This window comes from Mobula hypostoma, chromosome 24 (genome assembly GCF_963921235.1).
Source record: "Mobula hypostoma chromosome 24, sMobHyp1.1, whole genome shotgun sequence".
Classification (NCBI taxonomy): Eukaryota; Metazoa; Chordata; class Chondrichthyes; order Myliobatiformes; family Myliobatidae; genus Mobula; species Mobula hypostoma.
In genome coordinates this window covers 45,411,918-45,435,954 of record NC_086120.1, presented here as the reverse complement: position 1 = coordinate 45,435,954, position 24,037 = coordinate 45,411,918, and the positions used below count along the sequence as shown (strand labels likewise).

Here is a 24,037-nt window from a genome sequence, read left to right as displayed (position 1 = left end):
GACTGAGAGTGGGAAGGGGGCAGGGAGAGGGGGATCACGGTTGGGAAAAGAGGAAGGGAGAGGGGAGGGAGCAGGAAGCACCAGAGAGACATTCTGTAATATCAATAAACCAATTGTTAGGAATCAAATGCCCTTGCCTGAGGTCTCTGCACCTGCATCATCCCCGCACTTGGCGTTCCACCCTTGCCATTCCCAACATCCTTTGCTCCCATCAGATTTACAAACTCACGCTTTGCTTTCACATTGACAAATACAGTACCATGCAAAACTCTTAGGTACCCTAGCTATATATTTGAGTCTAAGATGCTTGCACAGTACTGTAAATTTATTTAAATCATTCCCCTAATTTACAAATGTTTGATTTGAGTTTTTGCTATGTCAATATTGACACTTTGAGGTGCATATCTTCAATTAATGAAGCTATTTTATGGATAGGACTGGGCTGTACCAAAATTTGCACAACATATTTCACCCAGCATTTTTGATTTATAATATTTTTCAGGAATGTACCTTACTTGCAAATCAAGAAATGTCTATAATTCAATTAAAACAAAACATGGAATTTCACTTGTGCAATAATCGTAGGCTCCTTAGGTCTGTGTGTGTGTGTGTGTGTGTGTGTGTGTGTGTGTGTATCTAAGACTTTAGTACAGTCCTGTAGGAGCTGATTTAAGCCAATCAGCCCATCGAGTCAGCTCCACTATTCTATCATGGCTAATTTATTATTGCTTATTGCTTTCAAACACATACTTCTGCCTTCTCCCCATAACCTTTGACACCTTTACTAATCAAGAACCTATCAACTTCCAGTAAAGGCTGGTTATTATGCATTGCAATTGTTCACAATTGGGTGTATTGCTGATGTGTTACTTGTACAATATGGCAGCTAAGACATGAAGGGTGACACACAACTTCACCACTTGATTAAAAGTACATTATCAACAAAATATCAAGTTTACAAGTAAATTATGAAATAAATTTCAACATTTACCAGGCGTTAACTTATGTTGTCTGTTCTCAAGCCCACTGGAATGAACTGCCACTCATCCACCCGCTCCGACACTCAGCTCTGAACTGGAACCAGCCTTCTAGAGATTCTAAAGATTAGCTTATCTGCTGGTGAAGTGAAGTGTTACGTTAAAGTGCTACCGTGCTGTGCTCTCCAGCACATCAGTCAACCTCCCTGTGGTCCAGTATTGGTTAAGCTTGCATGGAAATCAGAGATGGGCTAAGCAGTGAGCAGCTCCAAGCCAGGAGGTCATGTCGAATCACTGACTCCCATCTCCATCTTTGCTCTGCATTGTATACGGACACGGAGAGTACAGTAGGAGCAGAGGTAGGAAGTGGCCAGTTTCAGCATTTAATAAACATGATGAAGGAAGCCCTGAGCACCCCAGAGATGGAGGACCTTTACTGCTGCCCTGCGTAAAGGAAGGAAGAAAGAAAGAGAGAGGGAGGGGGAGAGGGAGAGAGAGAGAGAGAGAGAGAGAGAGGGAGGGAGGGAGAGGGAGGGAAAGAGAGGGGGAGAGAGGGGGAGAGAGAGAGAGAGCGAGAGATGGGGGGAGAGAGAGAGAGAGAGAGAGAGAGAGAGAGAGAGAGAGAGAATGAGAATACAGCAGGTAATCAGGAAAGTGTAACTGAGGTTCCAATAAGCTCACTCGATGGGCTGATTGGCTTAATTCAGCTCCTACAGGACTGTACTAAAGTCTTAGATACACACACACACACACACACACACAGACCTAAGGAGCCTAAGATTATTGCACAAGTGAAATTCCATGTTTTGTTTTAATTGAATTACAGACATTTCTTGATTTACAAGTAGGGTACATTCCTGGAAAATATTATAAATCAAAAATGCTGGGTGAAATATGTTGTGCAAATTTGGTACAGCCCAGTCCTATCCATAAAATAGCTTCATTAATTTAAGATATGCACCTCAAAGTGTCAATATTGACATAGTAAAAACTCAAATCAAACATTTGTAAATTAGGGGAATGATTTTAATGAACTTATGGTACTGCGCAAACATCTTAGACACAAATATATAGCTTGCTGGAACCTCAGTTACACTTTCCTGAGTACCTGCAGTAAGTAAGTAAGTGAGTATCTATCTGTCTATCTCTCTCTCTCTCTCTTTCTCCCTCCCTCCCTCCTGCCTGTTACGCAGGGCAGCAGTGAAGCTCCTCCATCTCTGGTGGTGCTCAAGGCTTCCCTCATCATATCAGTAGCTCGGTTTTCATTACTGTCAGTCATTCAAGTCCCAGGTGGAAACTTATGAATACTGTCAGATGCAAATGTAGAAGGATACTTCATTGCTGTTTCCTTAACAGTGTTATTTGGCGAGTCAGGGTAGTTAGCCCTGAGTGGAATCCCTGAACCTGGAGGACCATAAGGCCACTTCTACTCTGGCCTCTACCCTTTGATCTGTTTGACATGGGTGACCCTACCAACAGCCAAAGCATAAAGCCCTGATTCCAGCCAACACAGCTCTCCGGGTCATCAAGGTACGCAAGCCTCCAAACCCAATGACAAGGTTATGGTCCTCTTGGAGGGTCAATATGTATCTACTTCTGCATTAAAAACATTCAATGGCTTGCCTTCCACTACTTGTTGAGGAAGAGAGTTCCAATACCCAACCTTCTGAGAAAAAATATCATATCTCCAATTTAATTGGGCACCACTTATTTTCAAAAAGTGACCACTATGTCAATATCACAGCAAAGACCCAATTCTGCATCAATGCTATTTATGAAAATCATAAAACCCTTCTGCGTTATCAGTAAGGCTGCAGAGATGAGTATAGGTACTCAAGATCAGCCCCAGGACTTGTACCTCTTTCTGGTGTCTCTTCTCCTTCCCTTTCTCCCATGATCCACCTTCCTCTCCTATCAAATTCTTTCTTCTTCAGCCCTTTACCTGTTCCATCTATCTCCCAGATTCTCACTTCATCCCTCCCTTTCCCCATCCACCCACCTTCCCCCTCACCTGATCTCACCTGTCACCTGCCAACTTGTACTTATTCCCCTCGGCCCCACCTTCTTATTTTGGCTTCTTCCCCATTCCTTTCCTGTTCAGAAAAAGGGTTGTGGCCCGAAACATCAACTCTCTCTAGATGCTGCCTGACCTGCTGAGTTCCTGCAGGATTTTGTGTGTGTTACTTAGCAAAGCTGGTTATATTCTCCAGAACTTAAAAGTGAATGTGCAAAAGTGGAATTTACAGCTGTAATTTATCTCTCTTCCTGAAGAAGGGTCTAGGCCAAAACATTGACTCTTCATTACTTTAACTTATTTCAATAAACTTTAAAAAAAAATGCTCGACCAATAGAACAGTTCAAAGCACCAGCACTTACACTTCCAGCATCTTTGGAACCAAAGACTTGTAAAAGAACTCGGGTTGCAATGGAAGGGATAATATTGATAGTGATGGCTAATAGGATGGTGAGCCAAAACAATGGTTGTTTGAAAGCATTCAGAGCTGCTCCTACAACATGAAAAGCAAAAACAATTTAGAACCACAATCACCCTAGCTTATTTTCTCTTCACATTCTGCAGCAAAATGTCAATGAACGTAATTGCAACAATTTATAGCACGGAATGTTACAGCAGAATACAGGTCCTTTGGCCCACGATGTTGTGTTGATCATTTAGCCTGCTCTAAAATCAACCTGACCCTTCCCTCCCACATAGTCCTCCATCGTTCTATCGTCCATGTGCCTATACAAGAGTTTCTTAAATCTCCCTAATGTAGAGTGGATGTGGAGAGGATGTTTCTAATAGTGGGGGAGTCTAGGACCAGAGGTCACAGCCTCAGAATAAAAGGACGTCCTTTTAGAAAAGAAATGAAAAGCAATTTCTTTAGTCAGAGGGTAGTGAATCGGTGGAATTCATTGCCATAGGTGGTTGTGGAGGCTAAGTCCTTGGGTGTATTTAAGATGGAGGTAGACAGTTTCTGGATTTGTCAGGGCATGGAAGGTTATGAGAAGGCAGGAGAATGGGGTTAAGAGGGATAATAAATCAGCCATGATCGGATGGTAGAGCAGACGCAATGGACTGAATGTCCTATTTCTGCTTCTATGTCTTATGGTCTTATGACAGCATGAGGAAAAGTTTTATACACAAGTGGCTGACGTCTATTATGAACTGCTTGAAAAGATGGCAGAGGGAGAGCCAGCCGAGGGTGTCGAAAGGTAACTGTGTCAGTACTTGAATAGAAACAATAATTGCAGAGCTATCAGGAAAGGGAAACTGGGGAGAAACAGGAACTTTGCCCCTGCAGAGGGCTGTCAAGGAATCAAAAGAATGGCCTCTTCTGGTTTCACCATTTTGCATTTCCATGACTCTGTTGAGTCTAATAATAATATTGATAATAAACTATTCCTAGAGCGTTTTTCATACAGACAATGTAGTTCAAAGAGCTTTGCAATGGGATAAATTGCAAACATGAAAATAAAAGAGAAAAAGATGTTAGTTAAATGCAAAGTTAAATAAATAGGGTTTTGAGCTGGCGTTTAAAAGTGTCAACTGAGTCTGCATCCCTTATTGTTTTAGCTATTGAATTCCACAGTTTAGGAGTGCAGTTCAAAAGAAGCTGACTTGCTAATTATCTTTTGAAGGAAATTGCTTGAATTTAAGAGGCCAGCTGAAGAAGTTGTGAGAGCTTGAGCAGGATTATAAAACAAAAATGATTTGTGATGTACTCCGGTCCCAGAACACTGAGAACTTTAAAAACAAGAGTTGTAGGATTTGGGACATTACATTGTGGTTGTGTAAGTTGTTTATTTATTTACACATTTCTTGAAATACAGCATGGAATCGGCCCTTCTGGCCCTTTGAGCCATGCCGCCCAGGAGCCCCCGATTTAACCCTAGCCTAATCGTGGGACAATTTACAATGATTAATTAATCTAGCAACCGGTATGTCTTTGGACTGTGGGAGGAAACTGGAGCACCCAGAGGAAACTGACAAGGTCATGGGGTGAATGCACAGACTCTTTATAGACAGTGGCGGGAATCGAACCTGGCTCACGGGCACTGTAAAGCGTTGTGCTAACCACTACAGAGCCGACCTTGTTGGAGGGAGCACACTTGGAATACCACATACAGTTTTGGTCTCCCTATGAGAGAAGCCACCATTAAACTGGAAAGAGTGCAGAGAAGATTTACGAGGATGTTACCAGGACTAGAAATCCTGACTTATAGAGAGAGGTCAGCCAGGTTTATTCCTTAGAATGGAGGATTATGAGGGAGTGACCTTAAAGAAAGTTTAAAACTATGAGAGGCATAAATAAGGTGGATTGTAACGAGACTTTCTTCCAGGGTATAGATATATGTTTACGGTGGGAAGGGAAAAATTTTAAAGAAACCTGAGGAGCAATTTTTCCATGCAGAGGCTGGTGATTATATGGAATGAGCTGCCACAGTAAACGAGTAAGACAGATACAATTGTATCAGTTTAGATACTTGGAGAAGCCCATGGAGCATGAAGGAATTTTGCAGGAAATTGGAACTTGCTGGGTAGGCATGAATTTATTGGGCCGAAGGGCTTGTATCTGTACTGTATTGTTCTATGACTGTATATATATAAAAAATTAAACGATAAAAATTAATTAAGTATATAAATTAAATGCATGTTTTTTAATTAAATATATAATTAAAATGTGGGCATGTGGCCAAATGGTTAAGGCATTGGACTAGCGACCTGAAGGTCGTGAGTTCGAGCTCCAGCCCAGGCAACGTGTTATGTCCTTGAGCAAGGCACTTAATCACACATTGCTCTGTGACGACACTGGTGCCAAGCTGTATGGGTCCTAATGCCCTTCCCTTGGACAACATTGTCGTGGAGAGGGGAGACTTGCAGCATGGGCAACTGCCGGTCTTCCATACAACCTTGCCCAGGCCTGCACCCTGGAGAGTGAAGACTTTCCAGGCGCAGATCCATGGTCTCGCGAGACTAACGGATGCCTTAATTAATTAATTATAATTAACAATAGCATAAAAGTTCCTTCCACACCTCAAACGGCGCATCGGGCAGCAATATTTCCATTTCTTTAGTGTTTGCCTGTTTTATAGAGTCACGTTGCTAGCTTGATGGTCAACCCAGCAGAGGTGGAATTTTTGCAAGGAGCCGGCTGGATTCGAACCCAGGACCTCTCGCCCCAAAGTATGGGTGCGGATGCTACTACACCATTGGCACAGACAATAGCAAATAATAAGAGCAAATAATGCTGCAAACTCTGCAGGTGAAAAGGGTCTAGTTAATGACTTACCACTGAATTGGAACATATCCGGTTTCTTCTGAGTCAGGGAAGGGCTCTGAGTTAAAAGGGTGATGCCAAAATAGAGGCAAACACTGATGAGAATAGACAACACAGCAGGAACAGTCCAGTAGGAAAACTCCAACATTACCTGTTTAGAGAGCACGTCATTAACTAGAAGCCTTCCAAATACAAAATTCCGCAACGGATGATCCCAAGCCCAGCTGCAGAAGGAGGAGGGTTCAGCATGGGGCCAGCAACCCTATCCGGTAAAATCCCAGAGCCACAGAAATGCTAACAGAAACTCCGAAGACCTCTTCCCTGGGAGAGGATAGACACATCATGATGGGCTATACCTGGAGACAGCTTGAAAATCTGGCCCAGGACAGAGGGCTTTGGTGTGCTATTGTTGGTGGCCAATGCCCCAGTACCGATATGCGTTTAACTAACTAAACCTCCAAATACGAACATTTAGTTATTAAAAAAGGTGTCACCCTTAATTAACGCAGATTGTAGATTTGGATTCTAATTCAGGTTTATGATGTCTTCTAGTTTCTAGTTCTAGTTCTGGGGGCTCTTTTTTGTTACTAATTTTGGGCGATTGTTGAATTGGTGCGACCTGCAGAGGAGGAACACTGAGCTGAACTGTACTGAAACAAGCCTTTTGATTTTGTGTTTTAGATTCTGTGTTTTCCCTCTTTTTTGTTGCCATTTGCGTGTTTTTTTTGCGCGTGGCACAGAGGTGGGTTTGATGTTTGATGTTTTTTGACTGGTTTGGTTCCATAGTTCTTCTATGTATCGTTTCTACAGGGAAGAGGAATTTCAGGGTTGGATACTGCAGGGAGGAAGAATTTCAGGGTTGGATACTGCAGGGAGGAGGAATTTCAGGGTTGGATACTGCAGGGAGGAGGAATTTCAGGGTTGGATACTGCAGGGAGGAAGAATTTCAGGGTTGGATACTGCAGGGAGGAGGAATTTCAGGGTTGGATACTGCAGGGAGGAGGAATTTCAGAATTGATTACTGCATACATACTTTGACAATAAATGTACCTTTACTCTTGAATTTTTGAATCTTTGTATTCCAAATACCTTCATACAAGGATACATTCACTTAGACAGTTACAACTTGAAAAATATATTAAACTCCAGCAAATACCATTTGAAACATTGGAATCTATGGCACAGCTGATACCTGCACAACATCATGGGCCACAGTGTCTGTCCAGTGCCATTCTATGGCACTGTCAAAGTGGGGAGAAGGAAGAAAAGGTGTCTCCTAATCATTTAGAAATTCAAGAAATAAGTCTACTAATGAGTGAAAGGGCTACAGTTAAACAGTATAAATGTCCTCTGTGAGTCTGCAGGGTTGTGAGAGGGTGACGACTGCAATTTCCATAAGACACCTGAGCAGAATCAGACTATCGGGCCCATTCAATTATGGCTGGTTTAATATTCCTCTCAACCCCATTCTCCTGCCAATGACCTTTGAGTGTTATGGACTATCAAAGTCACTTGTTACATGTAAGTATGGGAATTTTTTTTAATTAAGCCGTACCACATGCAACAATATCTGCTTTTGCACAGACTGGAGTAGCACTGCAATCTCATTTTCGTGAGCAATGACAATAAAGTTCTATTCTATTCTCTGGCTAAAGAAATTCCTCCCCATCTCTGTTCTAAAGGGATGTTCTTGTATTCGGAGGATGTGCCCTCTGGTCCTGGACTCTCCCACTATTGGAAACATCCTCTCAACATCCACTCTATCTAGATCTTTCAATATTCGATAGATTTCAGTGAATCCCACCCCACCCCACCCCACCCCCATTCTTCTAAAAAATAAATTTCACATCATAAAAGCCAGTGCCAATGACTGTGAGTTTTTTCCCTTGGTCTGTAGAGTGGGGGTACCAATCTCAGGAGACTGTCAAGGCTGTGAGTGTATGGTGGGGTTACCGATCTCAGGAGACTGTCAGAGTGTGACTGTAGAGTGGGGTTTATCGATCTCAGGAGACTGTCAGGCCTGTGAGTCTTTGGAATTCTCAGTGATCGAGTTCAAGGCTGAGATCAATTGACTCTGGGGATTCAATTCCCAAGGGAATGAAGGAATATTGGGAATGGCTCACAAAGTGGAGCTGTATGGACCAACATACATAAAATGCTGGAGGAACTCAGCAGGTCAGGCAGCATCCATGGAGATGAATAAACACTCGATGATTTGGACCAAAACCCTTCATCAGGACTGGAAAGAAAGTGGGAAGAAGTCAAAATATGACGATGATGGGGAGGGAAATGTGTACAAGCTGGAAGGTGATAGGTGGAGCCAGGTGGGCGGTGAGGGGAAATGAAGTCAGAAGCTGGAAGGTGATAGGTGGAAATGATATAAGGCTGAAGAAGCAAGACTCTGATAGAAGAGGGCAATGGACTGGGGGAGAAAAGGAAGGAGGAGGGGCACCAGGGAGAAGTGATAGGCAGGTGAGGAGAAGAGAAGAGCTGTGAGTGTACAGGGGGGTTACTGAGTGGGGGCCAGAGTGGGTAATTGAAGAAGAGGAAGGGGGAAATTACCAGAAGTCGGAGAAATTGATATTCATGCCATCAGGACAGAATATGAGGTGTTACTTTCCCAACTTGAGAGTGGCCTCATCGTTGTGCTAAAGGAGGCCACTGACCAACATTTCAGAATGTGAATGCAGATTGGAATTAAAATCGTTGGCAACTGGGAAATCCTGCTTTTTTGCTGATAGAGTGAAGGCGTTTGACAAAGCAGTCTCCCAATCTATGTCAGCTTTCACCAAAGTAGACGAGGCCATGTTGGGAGCACTGGGTACAATAGACCACTCCAATAGATTTGCAGGTTAAGTGTTGCCTCACCTGGGAGGACTGTTTGGGGCTCTAAATGGAGGTGAGGGAGGAGGTAAACGGGCAGGTGTAGCACTTCTTCCATTTGCAGGGATAATTGCCGGAAGGGAGATGAGTGGGGGAGATGAACAGACAAGGGTATCACAGAGGGAGCATACCGTGCAGAAATCGGAGAGTGAGGCTGGGGGGAGGTAAGGATGTGTTTGATGGCAGGATCACAGCTGGTGTTCAGCTGATCAGTGGACCAGGAATGGAGAGCGATGTGAGCTACGGTTCTGATTTCACCCGTACTATGTCACCAGACAGCATGGTCTCAGAAGCCCTTTGTTTCTGCTTATTAATCGCTGTAGTGGAATCTTTAATCATGGGCTTACCTCGATATTGACAGTCAGCACCACAGCAGTGCCAACCGTCATGGCCAAAAGCTGGTAATCTGACAAAGGTATGCCACCTTGGCCAACATTCTCCAAGAGTGCTCCGTACGGAATGAAGAACAAAACCAGCGAACTTAGAAGTCCGTGAAGTAGAGCAAATGAGAAGATCTTGTAGTTAAACAACTTATTCTGTTGTCCAATTTTGTAGCACTTAGGTGATCTGATACTCTGAGTGTCACTTATGTCCTAGAATTCCAAAAAACAGACAGAATTAGAAGCAGAGCAACACACGAAATGCTGAAGGAACTCAACATCTAGGGAGAGGAATAAACAGTCGACATTTCGAGCTGAGACACTTCATCAGGACTGGAAAGGAAAGGGAAGACCCCAGAATAAGAAGGTGGGGGGAGGGGAAAGACGACAAGCTGGAAGATGACAGGTGAGGCAGGTGCGTGGGGGAAGGGGGAATGAAGTGAGAAGCTGCGAGGTGATAGGTGGAAAAGGTAAAGGGCAGAAGAAGAAAGAATCTGATAGGAGAGGAGAGTGGACCTTGGGGAAGAGGGAAGGAGGAGGGGCACCAGCAGGAGGTATTAGTTAGGTGAGGGGAAGAGAACAGGCAAAATGGGGACCCAGATGGGGGGAGGGGGAAATGGGATTGGGTAGGGGGTAAGGAGAGACGCGGGAGGAGAAAAGGGGGAAGGGGAAAAAGGGGAGGGGAGAGAGGGGAGGGGGAAAGGGGGAAGGGGGAAAGGAGAAAGGGGAAAGGGGAAAGGGGAAAGGGGAAAGGGGAAGGGGAAAGGGGAAGGGGAAAAGGGGAAGGGGAAAAGGGGAAGGGGAAGGGGAAGGGGAAGGGGAAGGGGAAGGGGAAGGGGAAGGGGAAGGGGAAGGGGAAGGGGAAGGGGAAGGGGGGAAGGGGAAGGGGAAGGGGAAGGGGAAGGGGAAGGGGAAGGAGAAGAAAGGGGAGGGGGAGAAAGGGGGTAAGGGGGAAGGGGGAAGGGGAGGAGAAGGGAGGGGGAAGGGGTGGAGTAAGGGGAGAGGGGGAGAAAGGGGAAGGGGAAGGGGAGGGGGAGGGGGAAGAGGAAAGGGGAGGGGGAGGGGGGAGGGGAAAGGGGAGGGGAAGGGGGAGGGGAAAGGGGGAGGAGAAATGGGAGGGGGAAGGGTAAGAGAAAGGGGAGGGGAAGGGTAAGAGAAAGGGGAGGGGGAAGGGGAGGATAAAGGGGGAGGGTAAAGGGGAGGGGGAGAAAGGGGAGGGGGAAGGGGAGGGGGAAGGGGGAAGGAGAAAGGGGAAGGGGAAAGGGGGAGGGGGAGGGGGAGGAGAAAGGGGGAGGGGAAAGGGGAGAAGGAAGGGGAGGAGGAAGGGGAGGAGGAAGGGGAGGAGGAAGGGGGAGGGGGAAGGGGATGGGGAAGGGGAGACGGGGAGGGAGGAGGAAGGGGAGGGGAGAAGGGGGAGGGGAAAGGGGAGGGGGAAAGGGGAGAGGGGAAGGGGAGGGGGAAAGGGGGAGGGGAAGGGGAGGGGAAAGGGGAGGGGAAGGGGGAGGGGAAGGGGAGGTGGAAGGGGAGGGGGAAGGGGAGGGGGAAGGGGAGGGGGAGGGGGAGGGGAGGGGGAGGGGAGGGGGAGGGGGAAGGGGAGGGGAAGGGGAGGGGGAAGGGGAGGGGGAAGGGGAAGGGGAGGGGGAAGGGGAGGGGGAAGGGGAGGAGAAAGAGGGAGGGGAGGGGGGATGGGAGAATGGGGGAGGGTAAGGGAAGAGAAAGGGAGAGGGGGAAGGGGAAAGGGGATAGGGAGGGGAAAGGGGATAGGGAGGGGAAAGGGGATAGGGAGGGGAAAGAGGGGGAGAGGGAAGGGGAGGAGGAAAGGGGAAAGGGGAGAAAGGGGAGGGGAAAGGGGAGGAGAAAGGGGAGGGGAAAGGGGAGGAGAAAGGGGGAGGAGGAGGGGGAGGAGAAAGGGGAGGGGGAGAAAGGGGGAGGGGAGGGGGAGGGGGAAGAGGGAGGGGGAAGGGGAGGGAGGGAGAAGAAAGGAGGAGGGAGAAGAAAGGGGAAGGGGAGGGGAGGGGAAGAGGGAAGGGGAAAGGGGAGGGGAGGGGGAATGGGAGAAAGGGGAGGGGAAGGGAAGAGAAGGGCGAGGGGGAAGGGGGAGAGGGAAGGGGAGGGGAAGGGGAGGGGGAAGGGGGGAGGGGGAAGGGGAGGGGGAAGGGGAAAGGGGATAGGGAAGGGGAAGGGGAGGGGGAAGGGGAAAGGGGATAGGGAGGGGAAAGGGAAGGGGGAAGGGAGAGGGGGAGAGGGAAGGAGAGGGGGAGAGAGAAGGGGAGGGGGAGAGGGAAGTGAGGAAGAGGAGGGGAGGGGAAAGAGGGCAGGGAGGAGGGAAGGGGAAAGGAGAGGGATGGGGGAGGATGTTAAATTTACTAGATTTACTAGTTTGAGAAATTGATGTTCATGCCAAATGGTTGGAGGCTACCCAGGCGAAATATAAGGTAAACAACAGGAATTCTGCAGATGCTGGAAATTCAAGCAACACACATAAAAGTTGCTGGTGAACGCAGCAGGCCAGGCAGCATCTCTAGGAAGAGGTGCAGTAAACGTTTCAGGCCGAGACCCTTCGTCAGGACTAACGTTAGTCCTGATGAAGGGTCTCGGCCTGAAACGTCGACTGCACCTCTTCCTAGAGATGCTGCCTGGCCTGCTACGTTCACCAGCAACTTTTACGAAATATAAAGTGTTGCTCCTCCAACATAAGAGTGGCCTCATTGTGGCAGTAAAGCAGGCCACGGACCGACATGTCGGAATGTGAGTGGGAATTGAAACCAAACTGCTGGCCACCAGGAAATCCTACTTCTTGTGGCTGGATCAAAGGAGTGGACTGAAGAGTTAGGACCAGGTAAAGCTTAACAATACAAGTAGTCTCATAATTCAAAACATTGGATTTTCCTCAAGCTTATAAAGGAAGATGGATACTGTTGTCTATTGTGCTTGGAGTTACTATGTGAACAATAGCAGCCTTGCAGTCCTGACCTTATTATGGTATTGGAATTAACGTTATTAATATCCCATATACAGTGAAAAGCTTGTGTTCATACAGATCAAATCATTACACAGTGCATTGAGATAGAATATGGCGTTGGTATTGGAAATGGTTTAATATTGTCACATGTACCAAGATCCTCCGAAAGGCTTGTCATGCCGATCAAAGGTGATTGCGTGCGTCTTTGATATGCCACCATTCAGTGTCTGGTATGGGGTTAGGGAAAAGGCATGGCACAGGATCAAAATAAGCTGCAGAAAGTTTAAACTCAGTCAGTCATGGACACTGGCCTCCCCAGCATCCAGGATCTCTTCAAGAAGCAATGTCTCAAAAGGGCCACGTCCACCTTTAAGGATCCCCATCACCCAGGACATGCCCTCTTCTTATTGTTACCATCAGGAGGGAGGTACAGAAGCCTGAAGACACACACTGAATGATTCAGGAACGGCTTCTACCCCTCTGCCGTCAGATTTCTAAATGAACTCATGAACACAAATTCACTATTTTTCTCTTTTTTGCACTAATTATTTAATTTTAATTTATATTTATATTGTATACACTTTGTATTGTAGTTTATAGTTATTATTATATACATATTGCAATGCGCTGCTTCCTCAAAACAACAAACTTCACAACATATGCCGGTGATGTTAAACCTGACTCTGATTCAGATCATCACCCAGAGCACTGAGCAAGAACAAGGTAAAACATTAACGATGCAGAATGAAGCATAAAAACTGAAAGCATGCAGTATCGATAAAATGTGAGATGGTAACAAGGTAGATTGTGAGGCCGAGAGTTCATCTTATTGCACACCAGGTCCACTCCAGAGAGGAATGGAAGCTGTCCCTCAGCCTGGTGGGACGTGCGTTCAGACCTTTGTATCTTCTGCCTGACGGGAGAGGGGAGAAGCGAGAAAGTTCAGGGTGGGTGGGATCTTCGATTCTGCCAGCTGCTTTACTGAAACAGCCAGAAGTGCAGACAGAGGATGGAAGTGATGTGATATTAATTGAATAAAGTTATGCAAAATGATCACAGATTTTAGACTTTATGTCCAGTAAAGAATTTTTCATGATTAAGACCTTTACATGTGCAATGACTTGGGTTGTGCTTACAATTAATGGAACTTAAAGGAGGATAATAATAATAATACTAACTTATTTATAGATCACTTTTCATACAGATGATGTAGCTCAAAGTGCCTTACAACGGGATAAAGTGCAAAGATGAAAACAAAATAAGAAGTAAAAATGAACATGAAAGTAAAAGACACAAAGGTGTTAGTTGATTTTGTATACAAAATTATGAGGGCTATAGATGAGGTAAATGCAAGCAGGCTTTTTCCACTGAGGTTGGGTGGGACTACATGAGTTAAGGGTGAAGGGTGAAAGGTGAAAGTTTTAAGAGGAACACGAGGGGAAACTTCTGCGCTCAGTTGTTTGTGAGAGTGTGGAATGTGCTGCCAGACTAAGCCATGCATGCGAGCTCGATTTCAATGCTTAAGCGAATTTTGGATAGGTACATGGATGGTAGAGGTATGGAGGGCTATGGTCCCAGTGCAGGTTAACAGGATTAGGCAGGTTAGGGCCGGCTGGTGGCGCAATGACATCAGCGCCGGACCCTGGAATGGAGGTTCCTGGATTCGAATCCAGTCGGGGCCGCTCCCGAGTACACTTTCCATCCGTGCTGGGTTGAGGGTCGAGATCGCAGCTCGACCTCGTAAAATAAAGGGAAAAAATACTGCGAAATGTCTGTGTGAGGAGTGGCGGGCCATTCACAGTCTCTCTCTCGCTCCACACCTTGTAAAGGCATGAAAAAGACATCATCCCGCCAACATCGCATGCACGCACATGCCAAAAAAAAAGGATTAGGCAGTTGAAATAGTTTCGGTGTGGACTAGATGGGCCGAACAGCCGGTTTCTGTGCTGTACTTTTCTATGACTCTAAAAGCAAGGTTAAATAATTGGTTTTGAGCTGGCATTTAAAAGTGTCAACTGAGTCTGCATCCCTTATAGTTTTGGGGATTTAATTCCACAGATTAGGAGTGTAGTTCAAAAAAGCTGACCTGCCAATTACCTCTTGCGGGAGATGGCTTAAATTTAAGGGATGCACGTTATTTTCTTGTGGCCTCAGACACCACCCAACAAGGTATTCAGAAGCTGTGGTAACACCATTGGTAAAGGATGGCTTCAGGCAGTAACTGTGAAGAAAGAAACGGAGCCTGCCGTACCCTGTAAAATTAACTCTCTCCATTGCCTGACTCGATAACTGTCTCTGGCGCAGTCCATTCTCATTTCAGAGTTCCAGCTTCTGCAGTTTCTTTGATCTTTGGAACTTTGGAAAGCTAGACGGGGGAAATTATGGGAGTCGCTGAAGCGATGGAGTGACACAGTTAGCACCAGCTGTAAGTTTGGAGTTCAATTCCCGCTACTGTCCATAAGGAGCTTCTACATGGACTGCATGGGTTTCCTCCAGGTGCTCTGCTTTGCTCCCACATTCCAAAGACATAGGGGTTAGGATTAGTGAATTGCAGACATGCTATGCTGACACTGGAAGCTTGGCGACACTTGCAGGCTGCCCCCAGCAAATCCTTGGACTGTGTAGGTCACTGATGCAAAATGACACATCTCCCTAATAAGGTATAGGAGCAGAATTAGGCCATTCGGCCCATTGAGTCTGCTCTGCCGTTTCATCATGGCTGATCCAATTTTTCTCTCAACCCCAATCTCTGTATGTTTCAGTGTTTCATGTACATGTGATAAATAAAGCTAAATGTATCCTTAAAAGTGTGGAATATATGTCAAAGCCTGCCCAACTTTACTCCTTATTGAAGTCAATGTCAAGTACAATTGCTCGGGGTCAAACAATTAGGCATTTGGACTGAGGCAGCTCCCTGCTGAATAGGTGAAAATCAACTTCTTTTTAGTTCAACTTAATGAAAGTTTAACTGTCAAAACTGCTAACTCATCCTTCCAAAACGATGACGCGTTATTCCCAATCCAAGTGGCATATAGTCCTAGTTTTGCAAATTTCATTAATTACGTCTCTTCCATAAGGGCATTAACCAGTGCAACACTGCCATCTCCTGGTGGGAAGGTCAGAATTCGGAATCAGATTTTTCTGTTAAATGAAGGTTTATGAGGATTCTTCATTCTTTATTTAATATCTTCAGTATTTTGCCAGCAATTCTCTTTTATTAACTGATCATTCATTTTTTTATGTGCTGTGTCGTATGACGTGGGCGATCAAAGTTTTCTACAGAAGTGGATTACCACTGCCGCCTTCTGAGTATAGCCTTTACAAGACGGGTAACCCCAGCCATTATCAATACTCTTCAGAGATGATCTGTCTGGCAACAATGGTGGCACAAGCAGGACCTGTGATAGGTACCAGATGCTCACACGACCATCCTCCAGCTTCTCCCATGGCTGCTAAGCAGGTGTTACACCTGCAGGCTAGAAGAGTGTTGGAGCACCTTGCACCTCCTTTGGGAGAGATGTATCTCCAACCCACAACCCAACTTACCACATTTCCTAAAAGCTTGTAATACATTTTGTGTCATAGTCATACAGCAGTGCTACAGGCCATTCGGCCCATCGAATCCGCACTGACAAGGTGCCCGCCCAGCTGGTCACATCTTCCTGCACGCTGACATCCCTCTAAACCCCAGCCCCTGCACGTACCTATCCAAACGCAACTCGAATGATACCATTGTAGCTGCCCTCAAGCATTTCCTCTGACAGCTCGTTCACCACTCTCCATGTGACAATGTTGCCCCCGGCCACCCAGTCCCTTTTAAATCTTCCCCTCTCACTCCAACTCCATATGTGATGGAGTGAACTCGGTAAACGCATTCCTCACTCACACACACACACACCACCTTGTCATTCTGCTGTCGGTGTAGTGAGAAAACACACTTCTATGTCTTCCCTGATACATTCTCATAATGGATCTCAAATCACACTGAGGAGCTCGGGTTGGCTTTACGATGTCTTTCCCGCCATACACGGTGCAATATTCCATTGCTTTAGTAACGGGGATGTTTAAATGTGTATATGTTGCTTTGTATGCTGTTTTTTAGGTAGATACCTCTGCTTATTTTGTAACAGGACTGTACAGGTAATTACATTGTGAGGTACATCAGATTCTAATTCATGTGTGGTTTTAAGTTATCTTTCTGGGTAATTAAAGATGATATGTCCTAGTGCCGGGTAAACTGGGATCATCGTTCTCAGTATGAAAGACCAGGGCTGTGGGAGAGAGATTTTGGGGGGGGGGGGAGAAAGAGAGAGAGAAAGAGAGAAAGAGAAAAAGAGATAGATAGATAGATATTGGGGAGAGAGAGAGATTGGGGGAAAGAGAGAGATTGGGGGAGAGAGAGAGATTGGGGAGAGAGAGAGATTGGGGGGACAGAGATTGGGGACAGAGATTGGGGAGAGAGATTGGGGAGAGAGATTGGGGAGAGAGATTGGGGAGAGAGATTGGGGAGAGAGATTGGGGAGAGAGAGAGAGAGAGAGAGAGAGAGAGATGCTGTGAGGAGTTCACACTGGACAAGAATAAGTACAGAGCTATTATTGTGTTTAATTGTAGATATCTTTTTGTAAATATTGGGATTTATCTTTTCAGTAATATTTGTAAGTTTGATTTCTGACGCGTCTAATAAACACCCTTACACAAGTGCTAAGCGACTCCTCCCAGTTTTTCGTTGGTCATAACCCACATATCAAACGTCATATCTCCTCAATTGGGTTTCCCTCACCCTGAGGAAAAGCCTGCTACTATCCACCTTATCTATGTCTCATAATTGTAAACATTTCTGCAAGGTCACTCTTCATTCCCCTATGGTCCAGGGAGTAAAGACTTGGCCTGCCTATCCTCTTCCTAAAGGCCTTCTAGTCCTAGCAATATCCTGTAAACTCTTTCCTGGTCAGCCATGTCATTCCTAAACCGTACACCGTACTCCAAGTGCGGTCTTACCAAGACTAGTAGAACTTAATGTCTGAACTCCTATACACAGGGTCCTAACTGATGGAGATCTGTCTATCTGAGACACCACTTTCAACAAACCATGTACCACTTCTCCTCAGTCCCTCTGTTCCATCACTCCCCCTAGTGCCACAGTACAAGTACTACTCTGGTTTGACTCTCCAAAATGTATCATCTCACATTTAACCTCCCCCCGGGTCCCCTCCTCCTTCCCTTTCTCCCATGGTCCACTCTCCTCTCTTATCAGATTCCTTCTTCTCCAATCCTTTACCTTCCCCAACCACCTGGCTTCACCTATCACCTTCCAGCTATCCTCCTTCCCCTCCACCCTCCTTCTTTATCCTGGCGTTTTCCCCCTTCCTTTCTAGTCTCGGCCCAAAAAAATGAACTGTTTATTCGTCCCCGTTAAGGCTGCCTGACCTGCTGAGCCCCTCCAGCATTTTGTGTGTGTTGTTCTGGATTTCCAGCAGCTGCAGAATCTCTTGTGTTTATTCATGTGTCGATCTAAGCGACTCTTCAGCACCCCTATCGTATCTGCCTCCAGCACCCCCACTCTGTGTGTGATAAAACAACATGCCCCACACCTCTCCTTTGAACCTACCCCCTCATTTTAAATGTATTCTCACTAGAATTAGACGTTCCGACATTGGGAATACGATCTCAGCTCTATACTCTGTCAGTGCCCCTCATGACATTATAAACATCTGTCAGGTTTTCCATATATAGTATATAATTCTATCAGCCTCTGCCACTCCAGAGAAGACAACCCATGTTTGTTCAATCTCTCCTTATAGCACGTGCCCTCGAATACGCAGAAACCTCTCCTGCACCCTCTCCAAAGCCTCCATGTCCTTCCTGTGATGGGGCAACCAGAACTGAAGTGGCTTACAAGGAGGCTGCCTGGATTAGAAGGCATCAAAGGTGAGTTCATTTATGACGACAAATTACACTTTAACATCCGCTAATCCAGGTGGCATCCTGGTAAACCTCTTCTGTAACTTCTCCGAGGTTTCTACATCCTTCCTGTAATGGGACGAGCAGAACCGAATGCGATACTCCAGACGGAGCACAGACAGGCTCTGACGATGCTGGAGAATGTCCTGTGGTGAGTGAGAGAGAGGGTATCGCAGTGTGAACGATATCTTACCTTGTCCAGAACCCCCAGCACGAGCACAGGCAGCCAGCTGTAAGCCACTTTGTAGAAGGAGATGCACCATTGTTCATAAATAGACTTTGGATAAAAGAATAATCAGAAATATTAAAATTATAGCATGTAGGCTAAAGAACAATAACATAAAAGAATTAAAGTACATGGTTATTTGCAGGTTTAGACTGATCAGTAAGCTGTGGAATGGAGCATATAAGAACTTGTAATTAGGAGCAGGAGCTGGCAATCAGTCTTTTGAGTTGCTCCATTATTCATCGAGAATACTCATGGAGGCACAAAACTACATAGAGTATTTACTGTTAATCACTGAACCATCCTGTGTTCACTGACTGATAACAGAAGATAAAATATAAGCGGAGCGAATCCAATGGGAACTAGCCCATCCGTTTATTATCCAAATACTGATGTGTACACCAGATTTGTGAGAATTTCAGAATTGTCCAATGTCACGTGTTCTCGCAGCTGTCTAATGCTGCCTGATCCACTAAGCATCATCTGATGCTTATTGCTAAGGGGCTGCCTGTTGTGGCCACTGGCAAAGGAGACGCTGGAACTGGCTGTGTGCCGCTGGATTCCGTGCTGGGTTGAAGGCTGGCTTCGCCTACCGGTGCTGCTCTCCAGTGTTCGCTCGGTGGGAGACAAGCGTTCGTCTGTGGTTGCACCACGTGAGATGAGGAACTGCTACAGCTTGTTCTTGCAGAGACATGGCTCCAGGCCAACATCCCATGCATCATCAATCTACAGGCTGTGACACTCAGGGACGTGAGCTATATTATTATTATTTTTATTATATTTTTGTTACTGTATGCTTTTCCACTATCACAATTATACATGCTATATGTATGCTGTGTGTGACTGTTGGCGCTGTATATTGCACCTTGGACCCGGAAGAACACGATTTCATTGGGTTGTATTCATGTGTACGGTTGAATGACAATTAAACTTGTTAAGCATTCCTGTAACTTTCTATTTTTATTTCAGGTTTGCACAGCATCAACCCAAAACCTTGACAATCCCCCTCCCCTCAGATGCTGCTTCACCCTCCTTCAGCGGATTGTGCATTGCCTCAGATCTCAGCACCAGCAGCCCCCTGGGCCCCTGCGTTTGTGGGTTTTTTTTTCTGCTTACAGTAAGTAAACCAGAATGGTGTTGCTAAAATATTTGTACTTACCTGAGCAGAAAATCCATTATAGAAGCCAAACCAGACCTGGACGAAGGAGAAGGCAAAGGTCTTGTAGAGGAAGTACCTCAGGAACTTGCAGATCCTCAGGTACGCCCATCGGCCATGAACCAGAAGCAACCGCTCGAGGTAGCAGAACTGTGCAAGTGAGTAGTCACTGGAGAGAACGGCCTGCATGCCTTCCTGTCCGCTGATCCCCACGCCAATATGTGCAGCTGAGGAAACACACGGGGGTTTGATAGGTGACGCGGTTCGCACTGGAGAACAAGGCGCAAGGTCATGTGTGTAACCAGTCAACGTTTTGGGCCGAGACCCTTCATCGGAAAAGGGAGGATGCCAGAACAAGCTGGTGGGGGGAGGGGGAGGAATACATGTAAGATGGTGATAGGTGAAGCCAGGTGAGTTGGGGTGAGGGGGATTGCAAAAGCTGGATTTCCTTTAGCCAACCATTTAAATTCCAATCACAATTCCCATTCCACCATGTTGGTCAGTGGCTCCTCTGCTGCCACGATGAAGCCACTCTCTTGAGTCTGGGTAGCCTCCAACCTGATGGCATGAACATTGATTTCTACAGCTTCTGGTAATTTTTCCCCTTCTATCTTTTTCAATTCCCCAACCTGGGAACTCTCTCGTACCCCACCTCTTCTCATTTCCTCACCTGCCACTGTTGCCCCTCCTTCTTCCCTTTCTCCCATGCTCCACTCCTCTCAGATTCCTTCTTCTCCAGCCCTTTACCTTTTCCACCCATCACCTGCCAGCTTCTTACTTCATCCCCTCCTCTCCCACAACCTGGCTTCACCTGTCACCTTCTAGCTTCTAATCCTTCCACACCCCCACTCTCTTATTCTGGCTTCCTCCCCCTTCCTTTCCAGCCCTGATGAAGGGTCTCGGTCCAAAATGCCAACTATTTATTCCCCTCCATAGATGCTGTCGGACCTGCTGACTTCCTCCAGCGTTTTGCGTGTGTGTAGCAGACTGATGTAAATCGATGCCTTAGAGGGTTTTGAACTTCTAAAGATTAGCTTTACTTATCACACGTACATCAAAACATACAGTGAAATGGAAATGCTTTCTTTGCATCAGCAGTCAACACAGTCCGAGGATGTGCAGGGGGCAGCCCGCGAGCATCACCACGTTCCCAGCGCCAACACTTTCTAACCCCAACCCATCTGCTTTGGAATGTGGGAGGTAACCAGAGCACCCGGAGGAACCCCGTGTGGTCACAGAGAGAACATAGAGATCGCACATAGAAAGTGGCAGGAGCTGGCCTTCGGAAGAATTACACTGACTGCTGTGCTATGTTGTGCTGCCAATTTTGGCTGAGGCAGGTACATCAGCATTTAAAAGAGGGTTTAACAGATACGTGGATAGGAAGTGTTCGTAACTGGGGTTCATGGACCCCTTAATTAACAGTATTGGTCCATGGCATAAAAAAGTTGGGAACTGGTTTCAAGGAATATGGGACAAACACAGGCAAATGGGACCAGCTTGGACGGGCACCGTGGTTGGCATGGACTAGGTGGGCCGAATGGCCTGATTCTATGCTACATTTTTAGTTGTGGGGGGGGGGGGAGGGATGAACCGTATCAGATCGATTGCGATGAAGAGCACGGTGAATCGATTAGCCTCCTACGCTCAGGACGCACACTCCTTTTGGCACGGGCCTTCGAGTGTCACGGTTTTCTGTCACGGCGAGCGTGGTGCATAACTCCCACACTCTACATTGCCCAGTGTGTACCGTTACTGACATGACTAAGTAAAAATGCTAAACGTCACACAATAAGTAACAGCATTATACTATGCCCCTATGAACCAAGTGCATTAGGTATTCAGGGAGGAATAGCCCCACTGGTGAAGGGACTTGTTATGTCCGTTCCCGGGCAGCTCGCTCGTCTTTGGGCCCCACCAGACACCTGTGGCTCCAAGTAGCTGCTTGCACGTGACAGCAGCCATACTCTGGTACACCGCTTTGACAGGTGGGCTGAACCAGGTGGGGGTAGCCGGAGGGGCTCGTACCCTGGTGGGATAGAGACATGCCTGTCCTATCGTGTGAAGTCGGCTCTGGCAGACTGGGCGATGAGCTCCACAGTGAGATCCTACGACCAGGAAGGCGGTTCTGCAGCGTTCCGTGGAGAGCGCAGGGCATGACCAGGCACAGGAGCCGTCATGGTCATCCACTGCAACCAAGAAAGACCCCAGTCTGTGACAACTATTCGTATCACTGGAGCCGGACTTCCAAGGTTGAGAGAGTGCAACTGCCCCAGTGCAAAGGGTTTTCCAGTTTAAAAATTCTCCTGCAAGGGTTTCCTGTCATCACCAGATACGATGGACAACCAACAATGAACCAAGACTCCTGCCACCCCACCCGTCAGCCCAGAAAGCAAAGGCTTCACGCAGAGGTGGGAGTTGTGCTTGCCACTTACTTTTTAGCATGTTGACATCATTGGCACCATCGCCAATGGCCAGGGTGACAGCGCGTTTGTACTTCTTCACCAGCTGGACCACCAGCGCCTTCTGCTTGGGGGTGACGCGGCAGCAGATGACAGCTTGGCACTGGCAGGCCAGTTCCACGAATGCCTGCTCACGCTCCTCCACCTCACAACGCACGCCTGTCCTCACCTCTGGATTTATCACTGACCTCAGCTTCCACCAGGCTCGAAGCTTCCTCTTACGCCGTTTTGAGTGTTTAGCGAATTTATCCTGAAAACAGATCAGAAAGCAACCGATGACACCCGTGGGAAGAGAGCCAGCGCTGGCTAGCGATGCCGTTGGAAGCGGGGAGGTGTCTAATGCCTTATCTCAGTGCCCTGCACAGCAGCAGAGTTCTAGTCGTAGATACCACCATGTGCATCCCACTACAAGTTAAACCTTGATTTTCCAGAAACGTGATAGTCAGGCAGCTGGGTGGAGATACATCTCTACCAACAGAGGTGTAAAGCACTCCTTCCCTCCGCTCCGCTAGCCTGCAGGTTACCCTTGGGCAAAGTGCAGCACCTGCTTGGCCCCCCCACTCTCGATCAGCGCAACATGAAGTCACGGGTGCAGGTAGCGATAGTCGTCTGAGCAGCTGGTGCATTTCACAGATCCCTAAGACCATAAGACAAAGGAGCAGAATTAGGCCATTGGCCCATAGAGTCTACACCATTCAATCATTGCTGATCCTTTCTTCCTCTCCTCAGCCCCACTCCCCAGCCTTCTCCCCATATCCTTTGACGCCGTATCCAATCAAGAACCTATCAATCTCTGCCTTAAATACACCAATGACCTGGCCGCCACAGCTGCCTGTGGTAATAAATTCCACAAATTCACCACCCTCTGGCTAAAGAAATTTCTCTGCATCTCTGTTTTAAATGGACGCCCTTCTATCCTGAGGCTCTGCCCTCTTGTCCTAGATTCCTCCACCATGGGAAACATTCTTTCCACATCTACTCTGTCTAGGCCTCTCAACAGTTGAAAAGTTTCAATGAGATCCCCTCTTATCCTTTTAAATTCCAGTGAGTACAGACCCAGAGCCATCAAATGTTCCTCGTATGATAAAGCTTTCATTCCAGCAATCATCCCTGTGAACTTCCTCTGGACCCTCTCCAATGCCAGGACAGTTTTTCCGAGATAAGGAGCCCAAAACTGTTCACAATACTCAAGGGGAGGCCTCACCAGTGCCTTATAAAGCCTCAGCATCGCATCCTTGCTCTTGTATAGCGGTCCCCAACCACTGGGCCGCAAAGCATGTGCTACCGGGCCACGAGGAAACGATATGATTTGGCGATATGAGTCAGCTGCACCTTTCCTCATTCCCTGTCATGCACTGTTGAGCTTGAACACACGTGAGGTCATTACCCGCGCGTCATCCATGTCAGCGCGGGAAGGAGATCAACTCCTCGAGCTTGTAAATGATGGCGGACTGAAAAGTATGTTTGACATAACATCTCTGCCGGCATTCTGGATCAAACTCAAGGATAAGTATCCTCAGATAGCCACGAAAGCACTGAAAACATTGCTTCCATTTCCAACATATCTCTGCAATGAATGCAACAAAAACTAAATTGCGGAATAGACTGGACACAAGTAACCCCCTTCGAGTATCACTGTCTCCCATCACCCCTCGATGGGACCGTCTTGTTGCAGGAAAACAAGCCCAGGGCTCGCACTGATTCAGCGATATTGGTGTGTTGCAATGATTTTATATGTTCATACAGGGAA

The 24,037-nt window shown here is 46.8% G+C and overlaps 1 protein-coding gene across 3 annotated transcripts in view; it reads right to left on the bottom strand.

Annotated features, from left to right (window-relative positions):
• The window catches only part of LOC134337314 (phospholipid-transporting ATPase IC-like), a 159,964-nt gene that overhangs the window by 2,151 nt on the left and 133,776 nt on the right, over positions 1-24,037 (bottom strand). For all 3 annotated transcript variants that reach the window (XM_063032223.1, XM_063032221.1, XM_063032222.1), the window contains 6 exons: positions 22,261-22,537; positions 19,829-20,052; positions 18,637-18,720; positions 9,487-9,732; positions 6,269-6,407; positions 3,354-3,484 (listed from right to left, as the gene is read on the bottom strand). In XM_063032223.1, the coding sequence (XP_062888293.1) occupies positions 3,354-3,484; positions 6,269-6,407; positions 9,487-9,732; positions 18,637-18,720; positions 19,829-20,052; positions 22,261-22,537 (1,101 nt within the window). The remainder of the gene's footprint in view (positions 1-3,353; positions 3,485-6,268; positions 6,408-9,486; positions 9,733-18,636; positions 18,721-19,828; positions 20,053-22,260; positions 22,538-24,037) is intronic.